The sequence below is a fragment of the Lonchura striata genome, chromosome 12, assembly GCF_046129695.1.
Source record: "Lonchura striata isolate bLonStr1 chromosome 12, bLonStr1.mat, whole genome shotgun sequence".
Taxonomy (NCBI): domain Eukaryota; kingdom Metazoa; phylum Chordata; class Aves; order Passeriformes; family Estrildidae; genus Lonchura; species Lonchura striata.
This window is the reverse complement of record NC_134614.1, coordinates 22,891,825-22,909,963: the sequence shown is the minus strand read 5'-3', so window position 1 is coordinate 22,909,963 and position 18,139 is coordinate 22,891,825. Positions and strand designations below refer to the sequence as shown.

Sequence of the window (18,139 nt, the reverse complement as noted above, 5' to 3'; positions counted from 1 at the left end):
GCAGATGGATCTGTCAGTTCAGCATCAGAACACCCTTTTGCTAGATTCAAAATTTGCAGAGGACTTTCAAAAGCAGCAGCTTAAAAACTTGCAGAGGACTTTCAAAGAAGTAACAGAGTTGTTCTGCACATCCTTAAAGGGGAAGAATCACGGAATGAACCAGGTTGGAAAAGACCTTTGAGATCAAGTCCAACCTCTGAGCAGGCACCTCCTCATCCACTAAACCCTGGGCACTGAGTCAGTGTGTTTTTAAATTGGTTTATATCATCCAGTATGTTTTTAAATTGGTGCAAACAGTTCAGAAATGCACACAGGGTGGACAAGGAACTTGACCAAACCCAAAGGTGCACGAAGATCACCATGCCCATGAGGCCATCACCTCCTCCCTCCTGAGCAGTGCAGGGAAAGCCACTTGGCTCTCATGAGAGCTCCACTCTACCCTTCCCCACAGCCCACGGAGCCTCCCCGAGGGATGCACGGAGCTCTGGCCAGCCAAGCTCCCAGGATTGCCTGCAAGAGCAGCCTTGCTGCAGGATCCTCCCCCGCTGCCCTGCAGCAGCTGCTCCTGCCCACTCCCACCCCACGCTCTCCTCCATGGCAACCCTGCCTGCACAGGGGAAATTGGGGGAGAGGAACACGAGAGGAGCACTGCGAGCTGCCAGCAGCACCAGGAGCTCCTGCAGAGCCAGGGCAGCACAACTCCTGATCCTCTCTGAGAGCCCAGCCCCAGGTGGGTTGGATTGGCCATCAGCTCAAACAATCCTCACCAGAATCCAACCAAGCATCACCCCAGGTAAACAATTCTGCAAACACATTCCACATGGGAAAACAAGGAGCAGAAATAGAAATTGTTTTCTCTTTCTTCCCTCTGTGTTCCTCTATGAAAAATCCTGAGAGAGGGAAGAATGTGCCTGCTGCAGCCAGAGGTGGGACTGGCTCCCTGGCAGCCCCAAAAGCCCCAGCTGGCAGCTGGTGGTGGCACTCAGCACAGCAAGCCCTCCCAGGAGCCTGTCGGAGCTCCATCACGGATGGAGAAGAACTCCTGTGGATCCATGTCTGAGGAAAAGGTTGATCCACTGCACACCTTCCTTTCCCAACCATCACAAATATCCAGCCCTGAGCATCTACTCCTGCCATCCTCAGGAGTGTTAAACACGGATAAAAAGGTTACTGCAGCCTGACCACAGCCACATGGTGCTGAAACTCAAAATGTCCCTCAGACATTTTTGGAGGTTCCAGGCCCAGGTCAGAAGCATTTGAGACCCTGGCAGGCAGCTGCAAACAGCTGTGATTTTGGGTTTGAACATGGAATGATTTACCAACCTTGCAGGGAGAACAAGAAGTCACAAAAGTTTAAATATTAGAGTAGAAGTAGTTATAAAGAAGAGGGAAGAATTTCTGAGTGCTGTACAGGGGGGTTTTGGTTTTGTACATGGGGGTGAGAGGGTTTAAGATGGATTTGGGATTTGGGCCTGCCCTGTCCTTCCTCTTTCTCCTTCCTTACTTCCATGTTCTTGGTGATGTTGGCACTCATAGATTGGTTTAGAGTAGAAAAGCACCATTTAATATAGGTAATAGGCATTGGGAAAAACTGTGAACATGTAACACGTAATGTACCATATAAAAGATAGAAAATCACCATTTAATATAGGTAATAGGCATTGGGGAAAACTGTAACCATGGAACACGTAATGTACCATATAAAAGATAGAAAATCACCATTTAATATAGGTAATAGGCATTGGGGAAAACTGTACCCATGTCACACGTAATGTACCATATAAAAGACAGCAGCAGCCCCGGGTGGGAGAGAAGAAGCAGTCGGGGTCAGAGAGGATGTCAGGGTGTGTGTGTGCCTCTGCCTGAGCTGTGAGCAAACCACAGCAGCCCCAGAAGAAAATCTTTGAGATAACTTGCAATAAACTGCCTTGAGACCAACACCAGAGACTGCTGAGCCTTTCTGTGGAAGCTCAGGCTGGAGGAGAGACTTTTCCAGCACACTGAGCCACCCCTGGCCTAGGGTGGTCTTTGGCAATGTGGTTCTTTCCTGGACACTCCACTAGCTCTGGTTTGTGTGTATTTACACAGGATCTGCTCAAAAATTCGCTTTGGTACATTCAGAACTCTCACTACATCACCTGTTTCAGCAAGAGCTCTGTCCAGAACCAATTCTCCACACCATTCCCAAAGAGCTTGAGGACATAAAACAGCACAAGGCAAATCTCGCTCTCAAGAACATTTAATATTGTACAGAGAACTCAGCGTTTATCTGGAACAAAAATCTAGGTAAGCTTACCTTTACACTTGCAAAATAATAAATATTTATAAACAAACATTCTGCTTTCTACTTATTGATATCATGGCACTATGCCTTTACACTTTAAAAATCTAAATATTGGAGCGTGGTTGAAATTAGCACAGTGCACAAGGTACTGCCAGTGAATTATCCACCAATAAAAACCACATTTGGAGGCGGGAGAAACTCTGGGAGCTTCCAACACGCGCCACAGAACAGATATTCAAAGTAGCTGAGTCACTGTGGTTTTCTGAAATGAGCCTCCAACCAGGACTTGAAGGAAGGAACATCAAGTGACAGGCACGTCAAAATCTGACAGATAAAAGTTTTTCTTTGAAAGTTCCTAAGTTTCTCAGTCTAAGGCTGCAGCTTCTTTACTTCACTCTTTTTTCCCTTTCATTTTTGGGTTTTGAGTACTTTGATATCCAGCTCCCAACACAGTGTTTAACTTCAATCCTGCATTAAACATCAGAGCAAGGAGCAGGCTCAGCAGACTTCTAAAAACCCAGAGCAGACGGGCAAAGCCAGCAAAGGCACAAGAAAGAACAGCAAATGTAAACAGTGCAAATACCTGGAGGGAACACAAGGTACAGCAAGATGGAATTAATTCAGTGTGAGATGCAGAGGGCTCCCCTCAATCCCTCCCTGGTTTGAGGCAGGAACAAACCTTGGTCAAGGATCACAAAGATCCTCAGCACAGCACTAATCTATGCAGCCATCAGGTATGAAAATAACACTGAAAGCTCAAAGAAAGGAATTTGTGCTCAGAAAAATCCCCTGTCCCTGGAAATGGTCTGAAAACAAGAACCCATTTTTATGATTTTCTTTCCCCCTCAAAGAATTTTTTTTTTATCTGAGGTTCTGGGAAGCGCTTCTTTTTATTTTCTGCTGAATTTCAGAAAATGTAAAACTTGAGTATTTTCATATCTTTGCTCAGTAAGGGATTCATGGAGAAGCTGGAAGAACAGAATATTTTCTCCTGTTCGATTCTGAACATTGCTTTACTCATTAGTGGGAAGAGTAAGAACTCCATGTGGACTCCACATCTCAAAACCTTGCTAAGATTTTTCCTCCCATCCTTACACGAGTCCCCCCTCTCTATTTAGTGGGTGCAAAGGCAGCACAGGGAACTGTGACACCCCTCTGGAAACACGTCCTGGACCAGCTCAGCCTCAGCACAGCTGCAGGGCTTCCCCTCCATCAAACACTACATAAAGGCACAGATTAAATCACATTTCTTCCCTTCACAGCTCTCCCTGCCTCCATGGTCCTCCCAGTATTGCTCAGCACGGAGGACTGCGAACACTGAGCAGCTGTGGTGATGCCTTCTGATCTTTCAAGGTAACTGCAACTCAATACTAAAAAATAAACACATCCTTCTCAGTTATTTTTGCATCAGATAAAAGCTACAAATTAAATGTCAACCATGATATCAAGATTAAAAGGAGCTGCTGTGAAGTATTAGTGGATATTCAGAGCATAAGCTGCTACAATTGAACATAAAATCATCTCTATGTGTTGTACTCCTTTCTCCTACAATGTTTATTTGTTTATATATACATATTGAAATATATACATGAACCTGTAAGGAGATTGCAATACAAATAAGCTGCTAGAGCCCAGAGTTCTCTACAGGCAAATTCTGATCCCAATGCAGAATTATCATCTGTCAAGTTGCCCAAATCATCTCAGAACACAAAAACTTGCAGCACATGACAGGCTGCATATGGAAAAAATTATATTTGGGATTAAATCTGATAGATCATATTTGAAGGATCTTCTCCTTATTGTCATTTTTCATGACCAAGGCCATCTGCCTGACAGGGAGTGGGAGGAAAAATTCTTCACTTATTTTAAAGCTTGTCAATGCCAACCAAGAACGTTATTTGTAAAATCTATATTGCCTTCAGATTTACCTCCAGTCGCCAAGGCTGGAGCTCAGGGTGCTGCCATTCCTGTTTACTGAGGATGCACTTTGCAGCAGGGATGGATTATTCTCCCTGCAGAGCCACCATCCCATAACACTGCCAAATGCTCCCAGAGCAAACACACAATTCTTATTTCCCAGGAAAATGTGGTGATCGAGTCACTCTTACAGAACCTCAATTTCTGATCAGTTTTTGTGGCAATCACCTAAACAAGGGGACACGATTTGCTTTCCAACCAACAAGGAAAACACACTTCTGAAGGTCAGAACAAAGTAAGTCAACACTACCCCCAGTAAAGCTGCACTAAAGGCTCCAAAAAACTTCTTTGCTCAATCCTGGTGTTAAGACATGAGCAAGAAGTCAAGGGCACCTGGATGCGTTTGCCATAAAAATGCAGCTAAATGCAGATGAGAATGCTGTGGTTGAGGAAGGCTCTGTGCTGAAGCCATTTGTGAGCAGGCAGCATCACAGATGCACCACTTGGTGCTGGTAAATCAAAGCTGGGAGGCTGGAGCACGTGCCAGATCAGCACTGCAATTCCTGCTCTTGGCAGGAGTTTGGGAGAGCACCAAAGCCAACACCCAGCTCAGCCCTCCCTGGTCCTGTCCTGAACTCTTCCTCCCTCCACCCTGCTGCTGCTCACACTCTAATAACGCTGAGATTTATTCTTACTGCTCTTTCTCTGATGATAAAATGCAGCTTTATGGCAGCAGGAGCAGCTGAGGGCTGGAATCCCCAGCCCAAAGCAGCCCCTTTGGACTGGCTCCCAGAGGTTTGGGCCACCACCAGCCCAAAGCTGTGCCCCTGGGGCTGCTCAAAGCCAACTGGTGCTGGCTGGAGACCACGTGCTGCTCCAGAGGGAGGGAAAGCATTTTTGCAGCTCTAGCTCAGATTTTTTCCTTTTCAGGATGGCTGCTCCCTCATCCAGTTCCCTCACTTCCTCATGCCTGCAAGTTCTGTGTTTACTTTTTCCTTGTATAATTTTTAACCTCGACAAATAAAAGGGTTGACATTCACTAAATACAAGGTCTAAGTGCTACCAGATTGCTGCTGCATAGCACAGCTCTGTAGCCTCAATAAAAGCCAGCTCAGGCATCATTTGCTGTGGTTCAGGCAGGGAGGATCCTGTGGCAGTGTTTTCAGCACTGTCATGGTTTCTCTGCTGTCAGGAGAGTTCTTCCTCTGAACATCTCACTGAGAGCTACAGAAAGGCTCTTCCACCACAACACAAGGAGTTCTGTTTTCCCTGAACTTCTGTACATTGCATAACCAAAACAGATGATGATTGCCAACACTGAGGGCTCAGTGCTGACTATTTTCACAAATTAGGGATGAAAAAGTGCTAGCCCTAGCACACAAGTCCCTCGAGCTCCTCTCTTCTCTAACTGAAGAGCTGTTCATCAGAATAAAATTTTCAAGGAACACTGCAGTCAGTGTCAATCTGTAATGGCTATTCTGGTGTTTTCACACTCGTGTGAGACAAAAGGCTTCTTTTACACATTTTTCAGGGGCCACTAAAGCTAATCCAGAATTTTTGCAGCTCCCTCCCCCCAGCCAGCCAGCTGCCAAGCAAGGAAACAACTTATTCCTAAAGATCCAGTCAGGTGCTTTTCAAGACTGACCTCAAATCAGCAAATTCCTCTCTGGATAGCAAAAACATGCAAAGCAGTTTTCAGAGACAAGAACCTTCACCAAGAGCTCACTTGTTCCCTGGAGTCTGGATCACAAACTTTCAAGTCAGGCAGAGAAGTCTGGAGGTTTTTATACACTCCGGCCCCAAATCACCAGGAGCTTGAGAGATCAGCACTGGCAGCTGGATCTCCACCCAGCAATGTGCAGAATGCAGCTGGAGGAGAGGGATCACACTCAGGTGGTGACACATCAAGTACCACACTTCACACTGAAGGATGAATCCAGATCCTGCAAGGAGAAGGGCAGAATATTCCATCTCCAGCAGGGTGGGAAGGGAGGGAGATGTGTGTGGCAAGCACATTTCTCTCCCTCTCAGAATTTTTCATAGAGGTGCACAGAGAGAAATGAAAGAGAAAACAATTTCTATTTCTGCTCCTTGTTTTCCCATGTGGAATGTGTTTGGAGAATTGTTTACCTGGGGTGATGCTTGGTTGGATTCTGGTGAGGATTGTTTGAGCTGATGGCCAATCCAACCCACCTGGGGCTGGGCTCTCAGAGAGGAGCACGAGTTGTGTGAAAGTTAGAAATAGAGTTAGATAAAGTAGTATGTAGTTTTAGTATCCTCCTTTTATATGGCATATTAATGTATTTTAGCATAGTTATAATACAGAAATAATTCAGCCTTCTGAATTGAGTCAGACATTGTCATTTCTTGCCATTGAGTTCTCCTGCATTTACAATAGATGTGTGAGGGGCACAGGGTGTGGTGTTTGCTGGGGACACCTGGCAAGGTCTGCCTTCCATCACAGCACATTTTTATGGCTGGCAGCCTCAGCACTTTCCTTCTGACTGCTCTCAAACACAAGCACTCGCAGCTTTACCTCCCCAAGACACCACCACTGCACTCAGGACTCTTGCTCAGTGAGGAACAGGCTGCCCAGAGAATCAGAAGTGAAATTATTTAACTTCTGGGTTGGGTTCCTCCTGGACTAATGACTTCCATGTGGCACTTGGACACAGCACCTGTAGGGCCTCCTTGATAAGGGTACTCGGCATATTTACCTCTTGTTTTCTTAAGTAAATAACCTGAACTGCAAATATTTTTGCAGTAACTCATTCTGAAGTATAAAGCCTTATTTTTTAAGCAAAAGAATTGAAGTTTGTCCTATAATTTCCTGCTACTGCAAGCAGCACAGAACTTCACAGTGCCCTAAAAGCAAGAGAAGGGAGATGACAGAAGAGACTGAAGGTTTTGGCACAGAGGAGCTGCCCAGGGTGTCACAGGGCATTCACCAAACACCTCAAGACCACAGCAAGTCAAGGGATGAGAGGAAACCAAACCTGGCCACAGAGACAGCTCCAGGGGAAAAAGCTTGAGAGGCCAGATGTGGCTCCCTAAAGCTCACTGGGGAAGGCAAACCTAAAAACAGAACTCCTGAAGCATCAGCATGCAAATCTAGGTGTGACTTGGAGGAGCAGGGATCACACCTTCCCCGTGTGCTTGGCAGGAATCATCAAGGCAAGGGAGCCAAGAGGCTGAGCCCTGCAAGTGTCAGCACTTCCCAGCTGCAAAGGCTTTTCTCAACCAAACCCGAGTGCATTTGGCACCAAAGCTTTGTGCTCCCACACACCCAGCACAGCACAGCCCACAGCTGAGCCCTGGGATTGTCTTCAAGGGAGCTACAGCTGCTTCTGCCTGAGTACAAGCACTTTTAACCTCAGTTACAAAGCCCTGCCACAAGAGGTGATGATCCACTGGCAGCTGTCACTCACTGGCTAGCAAATTCCCAAAGTTCCCACCAAATTGGGAAGCATCCTCTAATGATCCTAGTCTAAAAAACTTTTCCCTGCATATTTTGGTGTCTCAAGCATGCAACAGCAGGTGAACACAGCTCCAAAAACTCCAAATAGAAGAACAGACAGCCCACCTAGCCTCCCACCCCAGCCTCACCTATTTTGTAGTTTTTATAATTATACCCAAATAACCAACTTGCACATAACAATCATCACAGCTCCTGTACTGCAAAGAAACAAATCTTTGTCTCCAGGATACCACAGCTGGATAAAATCACACCCAGGGCCAGGTCAGTGAGCCTGGGCACAATAAATGCACTCTGAGGGGTGTTCTGGACTGCCAGCAGGATTTTACACCCCACACCTTACCTGAGGCTCTCCCTTCAGGCTCTCAGCACTTTAGATAATGAATGTACAGCTCAAGATGTTCCCAGTACCTGGGAGACTTCTGTCCCCACACCCAGGGTGTTTTTTCCACACAATTGATTAATTATCCATCTGCATCCTTCCAAAGGAGTGAGATCCTTTCCCTGCAGAGCAGAGCTGTGCTGGCAGCAAACACAGCACCCACCCTGAGGTTTACCTGAAGCTCCTCTGCAAGTGCTGGGGATTGATGAGACCCCCGCCCCAGCACCCCAATCCTGCCAGCTCACAGAACAGACTCTGAGAGCCTCCCAAAAGGAGCACAGCAAAATCCATGGGCTGCACAGAAGAACACACTTTACTACTCTGAATATTAAGTGTACCACAAATTTTCTTAACTTTGCTATATTAAAAGATAGGCACCAATGTCACCCCACCCCCACAATTCATCAAGGCATTTCACTCCCTTGGGCTCTTGTGACTAAGTATAATATTTCATTAAATATCCTGTTCATACTGGCTTATGTACTAGGGAACACACTAATTTTAGAAAACTGATTAGCTAGTTCTTTCTAACCGAATGTTATTGTAGCTAAGGTCAGATTTTGCACTGAAACTATGGCAACAAAGCCACAGTATTCTTTTGTCTACAAGGTTGGGACCAGGTTTATTAACAGAACTGCTCTACTTAATAGCTCAGCATTGCTTTTTGGCAATCCCTTCCTCGATCCTACCTGAAGTACCCTGAGCTTTCCACGGGGAAAAGGCTCACAGCTGCAAGAGTTGAGAATGAGTAAGTGCTCAAAAGAGAATTTTGCTTCTTTCTGCTGTTTTGGGCACAGTCAACCACCCTTGTCCCACACAGGGACACGTCAGATGGAACTGCCACCTCCATCTGCAGAGGGACCAAGTGCACAGATCAAACTTCTCCCCAGGAGAGAGATAATAATAAATTAAATTTCTCCTCCTTCCTTGCTGTACCTGAACCAACAGACTGGGTTTCACACAGCGTTCCAGTTATGCACATTAATGGCACTTTCTGTTTCAAGGGGGCTTTGCTCTGCCTTCATCCCCGTGCAAAACATCCCAGATGAAAGCACCTGGAGCCCACAAGTTGGCAGACAGCTGCTTGGCCACAGGACAGAGCAGCAGGGAAACACAGCCCAGCAGTGTCTGTGCTCAGAGCCAGCCCCTCCTCTGTCCCCAGCTGTCACACCAGGCTGGACAGCCCCTCTCAATCTGTGCCACACAGACCCTTCCCATCCATCAGTGGGACACAAAAAAATCCCAACTCCTTAATGAAACCCCAGGGATCACTCAGCCACTCATCTCTGCTAAGCACATCAACACAGAATCCCTGTGGCAGGCACACGCTTCTCTCTTTCAGGGCTTTTTCATAGAGGAGCACAGAGGGAAGAAAGAGAAAACAATTTCTATTTCTCTTCCTTGTTTTCCCATGTGGAATGTGTTTGGAGAATTGTTTCCCTGGGGTGATGCTTGGTTGGATTCTGGTGAGGATTGTTTGAGCTGGTGGCCAATCCAATCCACCCAACCTCTCAGAGAGGGACACGAGTTGGGAGTTGGATATGGGAGTTAGAACAAGTAGGTTTGTAGTTTTAGTATCTCCTTTAAATAGTATATTTAATGTATTATAGTATAGTTATAATAAAGAAATCATTCAGCCTTCTGAGCTGGACTCCGACATCAGCATTTCTCCCCACCAGGTTCACCTGATTTACAATAAATCCCTGAAGGGTTTGGGTCAGGAGGGACCTTAAATCCCATCTCATTCCCAGGCTGCCATGGCAGGGCCACCTCCCACTGTCCCAGGCTGCTGCCAGCCCTGTCCAGCCTGGCCTGGGACACTGCCAGGGCAGCCACAGCTCCTCTGGCCAACAAAGCACCACAGAGTCAGGATGCCTCTGGGATATCCTGCTCCTCCATCACAAATAATCTCCACAAACCTGTCTGCAACCACTGAAAGAGATGTGGGAAATGAAATAAGAGCAGTTTTCCAAGTCACCCTCCACAACAAAAAACCCAACCAACCTTGCCTTTGATTCCTGCATCCCCCCCAGTCAGGGCATCCCAAGCCTCGGCAGATATGAAGCAAACTTCTCTGCATGGAAAAGCAACACTTCCAACTTCCCAGCTTTTTTTAAAATATCTAAATGCTGCAGTGACAATTGTCCCCAACATCTGCTTGCACGTAGGCTGCAGTGGGCTAAAGTTTCACAATTCAGAGACAGGATTCAGGATTTCTTCATCTTATAAAGGGCAGCAAATTCAAATGCATACAAGTTGGCAGTTTTCTAGAGCAGATCTATAAATACTGAAAGATTCCTCATCAAGGCAGCAAAATGTATTTTAGATTTAACTACATCCTAATTCAGCAAGACTGAAAGATTTTTTTTTTTTACTCAAAATGCTCAATGCTTCAATTTTGAATAAAAAAATTACAGACACAACAACAGATTGTATTTTTATCATTTTTCTCTTCCATCAAACAACTTATTTTGATTTTACACTTCTTATTTTGATTTTTATTCCTTTTGAAAAGGAAAGTAAGAGGCATCTTTATTCTTTTATGGTGTTTGGCTGTAAAACAGAAGTTGTTTAGTAGGTATTCACTATTATGCTCCACTTTCTACTTCTGGTATTCAGCATAGGCATTTTAATCTAATTTGGACATCTCAAAATTGGAAAAGAGTTTTTATTGCAACTGATGGATGTCTCTGCAAGAAGGCTTTGGCCTCAGCACTCAGGCACTCCCCAAAGTTCTGCTTCCTGCATGAAAAACAAATCCTGCTATTTGAACTGCTACTATCAGAGGGGGAAATAAAGAAGCCATATTTAGACTCTAGTTTAAATATTTCTTAAAGGAATCCAGGCACTTTAATAATGAATGCATCCAAGCATTTCAGCAGCATTAGAAACTCCATGTTCAGCATGAAAAGAAGCCCAGACCTGGCTGTGCATCCTCTTCACCATCACCCCAGCTCAAACCTCTGCAGAACACCCACTCCAGCTCAGCTGAGAGAGTCAAACAATTCAGGCTATTTCACATCCAAGCTTTAAAAGCTGAAATCATCCCTTTCACCACAGCAGACCAGGAAAAGTGTGCATGGAGGGCACCAGGATTCAAGGCTGCTCACAGGAGCCTCAAGCTGATCCTGATCCCACAGAAAATTCCTGATGAGCACAGAGGGTGGCCCTGAACCACCCCAAAGGGCACTACCTGCTGCTCTACTCCTCCAAAACCAACAGGCAGAGACACCTGCTTGTTTGTTTTAGCTTTGTTTTTTAATTTTCAGAAGTGTTTGGGAAAGTTACATATGGACCCTCCAGCTGAGAGAATCCCTAATCTCAGCCCTGATGCCAAAGCATAAACAAGCTTGCCCTGGCTAAATAAGGGTAAATAATGTGTATGTGTGCAACAGAATTCCAGAGCCTCCAGCAGACCTGCATGAATCACAGATTTCCTTCATATTTTTCCTTCATATGGAGTTTCTTTCATGCAACACAAAGCAGGAGTGGGGAGTCTTCAGATAAGTGATGGCAAAGCTACAAAGGACAAAACAGAAAACATTTCTGCCAGGGAGAAGCACACTGACTTCATCAGTGCTGAGCACAGGGATAACTCAAGAACATCCATCACAGCTGGGGTGTTGGGAAGGAATTGTTGCCTGGCAGGGTGGCAGCCCTGGCACAGGTGCCCAGAGCAGCTGGGGCTGCCCCTGGATCCCTGGAAGTGCCCAGGGCCAGGCTGGACACTGGGGCTGGAGCAGCCTGGGACAGTGGGAGGTGACATGGATGAAATATAAGGTCCCTTCCAACCCAAGCCATTCCATAATCCATAGTAAATACATTTTTATACCCATATCACTGTAAATTAAAGCTGCCTGGGGAGCTCCTCCTGCTGCAGCCCCAGGCTGGCCCCCAACACCTGCAGAGGCAGCAGCCCCAGGAGCACAGCGTGGATTAGGATCAAAAGAACAAACAGAATTTGAACTACTCCTCTCTTCTGCTTCGCCATGAGGGTATTTTAAGTCTAAGATATGGGTTCATTCCTTGAACATCTTGCCAAAAAAAGAGTGTTGCCCAGCAACTACTAAAACAATGTTCTGGAAGGAGGGAGAGCTGCTGGACAAATTAACCCAGTGAGTGCCCTTTTTGCCAGAGTTTCCAGCAGCTATTGCAGAGCTGCTGGGAGGCTGGCAGGCAGCTCTGCATCCCAAATAAAGAGCTGTAAGGAATTTCCTGAGAAGCCTGTCAGCCAGACTGTTTTGCTGTAGTAGCAGTGTCTTGCATTAAACAAACACGTTTGGCTTGGTGCAGGGCTGTGCTCCAGCACCAATGAACACAAATAAACCTCTGCAAAGGCACAGCCCAGCTGCCAGGGAGCACAGAACAGCAGCCCCAGCCCAGGGCAGCAGCCCCATCCCTGCTGCAGCTCCAGCAGCACGCAGGGCTGCCTTGCCCTGCAGGAATCAGCAGCTCTGCGTGCGTTTCAGCAGGAATACCTTCCAGTGAAACACAGCTGAGGGGCAGCTCCAGCTCCCACATCAATCCAGGCACGTGAAAAAAAAATGCATTTACAGCCACTCTTCAGCTGGAGCCACACTCAAAAATGGCAATTAGGGCTTAATAAAAATATTAAATGTCTTCTCTGTTTAAAGAGCTGCAGATAACGAAGGGAATGTCACACTCTTTCTTTTTTTGGAGATTCATACAAGTAGGATTTCTTCCAGGAATCTCATCTGTACACACTACATTTACAACACTTAGTAAGAAAAAACCTCTTGCATATTAACATCATTAAAAAAAACGCCCTAATGAATGCACTCTTCAGTTTTCACATTTTGAAAAGCAGTTTTAGAAGACTTTTGAATTGTTTGGAGCTGGAGGCACGAAGGGCCAGAGAAATGCTGTACTTGAAAAAAAAACCCAAACACACTGAAACCACTGTATTTAAAGTGGACACAGAAAGCCAGAATAAAAAAAAAATCCACAGAATCTCAGACCATAATTGCCATACAACCTCAAACCACTGACCTCAGGTGCTAAATAATTCTGCTTGAGACGGAAAATAGTAAGGGAAATAATCAGCCTTCACACCTTCCAGTGATCAAATAAATATTTTGATGACCTAGAGGTACCACAGCACTTAACATGTGAAATAAATGGAGGTAAGCACTCACAGGAGTGAGTGTGCTGCACTACCTTCCTCTAGAGCTCTTTCCAAATCCAGCACTTCACTTTTCTCCATCTAATAACCCAGGAATTCTTTTTTTTTTTTTTAACCATCTCACTTAGACTTTTACTCCACACTCCAACCCTTTGTGACTCTCGGCTGCCTCATGCACTTCACCCTTTCCAGGGCTCCCCCACCAGCAGCTCCATCTGTGAGCCAACTTTTCCCACAACTTCTGCCAACAAAGGCAGTCCTGGGGTCCCCAGGATCCCTCCCAGCTCCAGCCCTGCTGTCCCACCACGCTCACATCCCCATTGCCCCTTCCCAAGCAGGGATTTCCCAGCACACAAACCCCACCTCAGCTGGGATGGGGCTGTTTTTAGGAGCACATTGCTCAGGCAGGGCCATTTTCACACCACCAGCAGGATCCTGCCAGAGCTCACCCTGGCTCAGGGTGGCTCCGTGTGCTGGAAAAGTCTCTCCTCCAACCTGAGCTTCCAAAGAAAGGCTCAGAAATCTTCTGTTGTCTCAAGGCAGTTTATTACAAGTTATCTAAAAGATTTTCTCCTGGGGCTGCTGTGGTTTGCTCACAGCTCAGGCAGAGGCACACACACACCCTGACATCCTCTCTGACCCCGACTGCTTCTTCTCTCCCACCCAGGGCTGCTGCTCTCTTTTATATGGGACATTACGTGTTACATGGTTACAGTTTATCCCAATGCCTATTACCTATATTAAATGGTGCTTTTCTATCTTTGATATGGTACATTACGTGTGACATGGTTACAGTTTTCCCCAATGCCTATTACCTATATTAAATGGTGCTTTTCTATCTTTGATATGGTACATTACATGTTACATGTTCACAGTTTTTCCCAATGCCTATTACCTATATTAAATGGTGCTTTTCTATCTTTTATATGGTACATTACGTGTTACATGTTTACAGATTTTCCCCAATGCCTATTCCCTATATTAAATGGTGATTTTCTACTCTAAACCAATCTGTGAGTGCCAACATCACCAAGAACATGGAGGTGAGGAAGGAGAAAGAGGGAGGACAGGGCAGGCCCAAATCCCAAATTCATCTTAAAACCTCTGACCCCCATGTACAAAACCAAACCCCCTGTACAGCACTCAGAAATTCTTCCCTCTATTTTGTGACTACTTCTACTCTAATATCTAAACTTTTGTGGCTTCTTGTTCTCCCTGCAAGGTTGGTAAATCGTTCCATGTTCAAACCCAAAATCACAGCTGTTTGCAGCTGCCTGCCAGGGTCTCAAATGCTTCTGACCTGGGCCAGGAACATCCAAAATGTCTGAGGGACATTTTGGGTTCCAACAGGTTAGCAGTGTTTAGTTCAATATACTCTCATTTAAGCACTGCTGCCAAATCCCTCTCTGCAGGCACGGGGATGGGCACACACCCCCCACTCTGCACAGCAGCTCTGCTCCATTTCAAGGGTCTCAAGTAGAAAGAAATCCCCAACCCTCTAGAGCAGGGTCTTGCTGCTGCCACCAGATGCAAGGCATTAAATGTAGCTTTAGCAACATGACTTTTTACAACCTGAAGCACCTGTGCTTAGGGGAAAAAGCAGGGTGGATTCATTCTGCCACTGGATAGACAGGCTTGAGTTTCACACTGAATTTTCTTGGAGTCATCTATGCATATCTAAGCAGTCAATCTTGCTTCTAGAGAGCTCTCCTCACGTTGATTAAGCATGAAATTTGTATTTACAACAGTTTTACACCTGCCCACGGAAGACAGATCTGCTCTAAGAAGCTCAGAATGACACATCTCAAAAAATGGTACCAAAAAAGATCCCCAAGCCTGGCCACGGGTGACAGGCTCAGTGTCCCTCGCAGGAGGGGACTGTCCTGCATCTGGACACCTTGGAGCACAGGGACATAACCCAGGTCACAGAACCACAGAAGTGTTTTCCCAGTCCTCTGTAAGGGTAGAATCCAAATCACTTCCATTTGATTCATTTCCTTCTTACTCCAGGAAGATTTTTGAACATTCCTTCCTAACCACCAGTGCCTGACCCCACGCCTCAAGCCTGCAGCTGCTGTGTGACCAACACGATTCACAGGATGGTTTGGGCTGGAAAGGACCCCAAAACTCATCCCATGTTCCCCCCATGGCAGGGACACCTTCCCCTAAACCCCAGGCTGCTCCAAGCCCCACCCAACTGCTGCATAAAAATGGAGTATTTTCCATTCCTGGTGAAGATGAGGTGATAAATTCCACTATTACTTCTTCTGAGCATATTTATCACAGAAAGCATTTTATCTCAGACTACACTTACAAAGTATGTGTATAAATAAGAGAAAAGCCTGCTAAAATTTTATGACTTTTGTTGCCATTTACCATTAAGCATAAACCTCCCCATGAAAGCTTCACTGAAGTAACTACAAAGGTTGGAAAAGGTTCACACCATTCTTTCTCCCTGTATAAATTATAAGTAATATGAGAACATTTACAATGTCTAACCACGGTGTTTTATGTCAGACAAATGTCTCTCTGTACTTGCAGTTCCTAAACTGTGCTAGCAAGAATTGCCTTTTTCTCATTCTTTCCTCTCTCTCTCTCTCCCTCCCTCCTCCTCCTGCACCCAGCAGCCTCAGTCAAACCTGCTTTTATTCTTCCACACAATTTTAACATCAAGAATGCCTCAAAAGCCAAGGCTCTGCTCCACAGAACAACATTGTTCTTTCTTGGAGAGCTTACCACTGAATGCTGAAACTTCCCCAGGTTGCCTCTTTAGTGTTTCAATTATCAGCTCTTCAGTTTTCCAGGAAAAAGGGAGAAAAACCAACAAGAGCTCACAGACTTCAGCAACGCTTTAAAAGCAGAGTTTCATTATATGTGACATCATGTCATGGCAAAAAAAAAAACCCAAAACAGCCCAAATAACAGCAAGCAAAACTAGCAGCACACACTGTACATGATTTTCAAGGGCAATCACCTGCAGTTCTGGCCAAACCTGAATAAAATTGTGGTGATTCTGAAGGCCTGATAAAGGCAAAGCATAACCAAGGAAAAAAGATTCATCCAAAGAAACAAAACATGCAGTTGCTGCTACACCTGAAACAATAAAATCCAGACCAAAATTGTAAAACTGTCAAATATTTGGCTGAGTTATCCTCTGGGTAAAAAATGCAACCCAGGGGTGAAAAAAGAATTCAAGGTCTTTGCAAACAAAATCCCAGCAAGTGATTCTCTTCCTGCCTGAGGCCTTTCTTGCAGAAGTCAGTCCTGGCCAAACTGAAAAGCAGAGCACTAATTCCTTATCACTGAGCCTAAGTTTCCTGGCAGAATGAAAAAGCAAAGCCCAAGGTAGCTCATGTCAAATTAGGTCAGACAACAATAGTTGTGGCAAACACTTGCTCCTTTTTATTTTCCTCTTCCCTGAGGTTTAGTACTGGGTAATTAGAAAGAATGTGTGATAGAATGGAGAAAAATCAAATTCCCAGGGATTGTGAACATTTGGGCAGATCTGAAAGGCGAACAACTGACAACCTCAACCCCATCCTCTCACAAAGCTTTCTTCATGCCTGCCTTTGGCTGGGACAGAGTTTGTTTTCCTTGCAGTAGCTGGTAGAGCCAGATTTTGGGTTTGTGCTGGAAGCTGCTGCTAACACAGGGATGTTTCAGTTACTGCTGAGCACATCTCTGCTCCTCACCTCCCCTGCAAGGGCTGGGGGTGCAAGAGGAGCTGGGGGGCACAGCCAAGGCCAGGGATGTCCCAGACCATGGGGCACCACCAGGATACAGAGCTGGGAGTGCCTGTAGAGGTGGCATTTGTCTTGGCCCAACACCTGCCTGCCCATAGGGCATGGGGAATCAATTCATTCTGCTTTCCTTTATCTACTGAACTGCTCTACCTGAATACTCTTCCCATCCCAGTTCTCTCCCCCATCCCACTGGAGGGGCTGACTCAGGTTAGACACCACCACAGTCCCACACACATCCAACACACACATTTTCCTCATGAGCTGTCGTTCATGGAAGAAGATGACACTAAAATATGCTACAGAAAGCACAGAGGTCAGAAATTGTTACACATCACTGCACAAAACGAAGAAGAATCCTTCCTAAGCAGAAGGGGGAGGAGCTGTCTGACCAACTTACCTCTGAATTTTTTGGGTGGGTTGTTAAGATCACCTGCTTCTGGCTGCACAACACACCGATCATCCACAAGGCTGCAAAGAAATGAGCAGGGAAGTGAGATTCCATCCCCCTGCAGCCCCTTCCAGCCTCGCCAACAAAACCAAAGTCGTTCACTTGCAATATTTCATCCGAGTGGCCACTTCAGCAGAAGACATTCCCCAAATGCCAACTTATGCCAGATCTCTCCAAGAAGCATGCAGCTAATTGTTACTGTTGCCCAGAGCTATGCTCCTGCTAGGTGGGACAATAAATCAGTCATTGCTCCTGTGTTCTGCATCATCCTTACGTGCCCTGCTCGAGGTGCAGACAGAACAGCCCATATTCTAGGGAGGTGACAGACAGCCTCAGGACAGCTCCTGCCTCTTGGACAGATTTGAGTCACGCTGCAAATATTTGTATGAATAGAGAACAGGAAAATATGACAGCTGTGCCAACTGGACACTGACCCTGTGAACGCCTCAAGTATTAAGAAATGGCAGGAACAGTCACTGCCACAATAAAAATTGACTCCTGAGAGAAAGGAAGGCACAAATGCACCCCCTCCTGCTCAGCAGCCAACACCAGGTGAGTTGAGGGATTGAGCCAACCTCCTCCTGTTCTGCCAGGAAGAGAGGGAGCTGGACAAGCAAACCCAAAAGATTCCAAGAGGGAATGCCAGGACAGAGCTGTCTGTCCCTGCACAACCCCACAGGGTCAGCTGAAATCCCAGAGAATAAAGGGAATAGTTAGGAAGCTCCTGTTCCCACTGCTCTGCTGAGC

General features: G+C 45.9%; 1 protein-coding gene across 1 annotated transcript in view; it reads right to left on the bottom strand.

Annotated features, from left to right (window-relative positions):
- The window catches only part of ITPR1 (inositol 1,4,5-trisphosphate receptor type 1), a 157,320-nt gene that overhangs the window by 128,239 nt on the left and 10,942 nt on the right, over positions 1-18,139 (bottom strand). Inside the window, exon 3 of the mRNA XM_077786196.1 lies at positions 17,342-17,412. Within this exon, the coding sequence (XP_077642322.1) occupies positions 17,342-17,412 (71 nt within the window). The remainder of the gene's footprint in view (positions 1-17,341; positions 17,413-18,139) is intronic.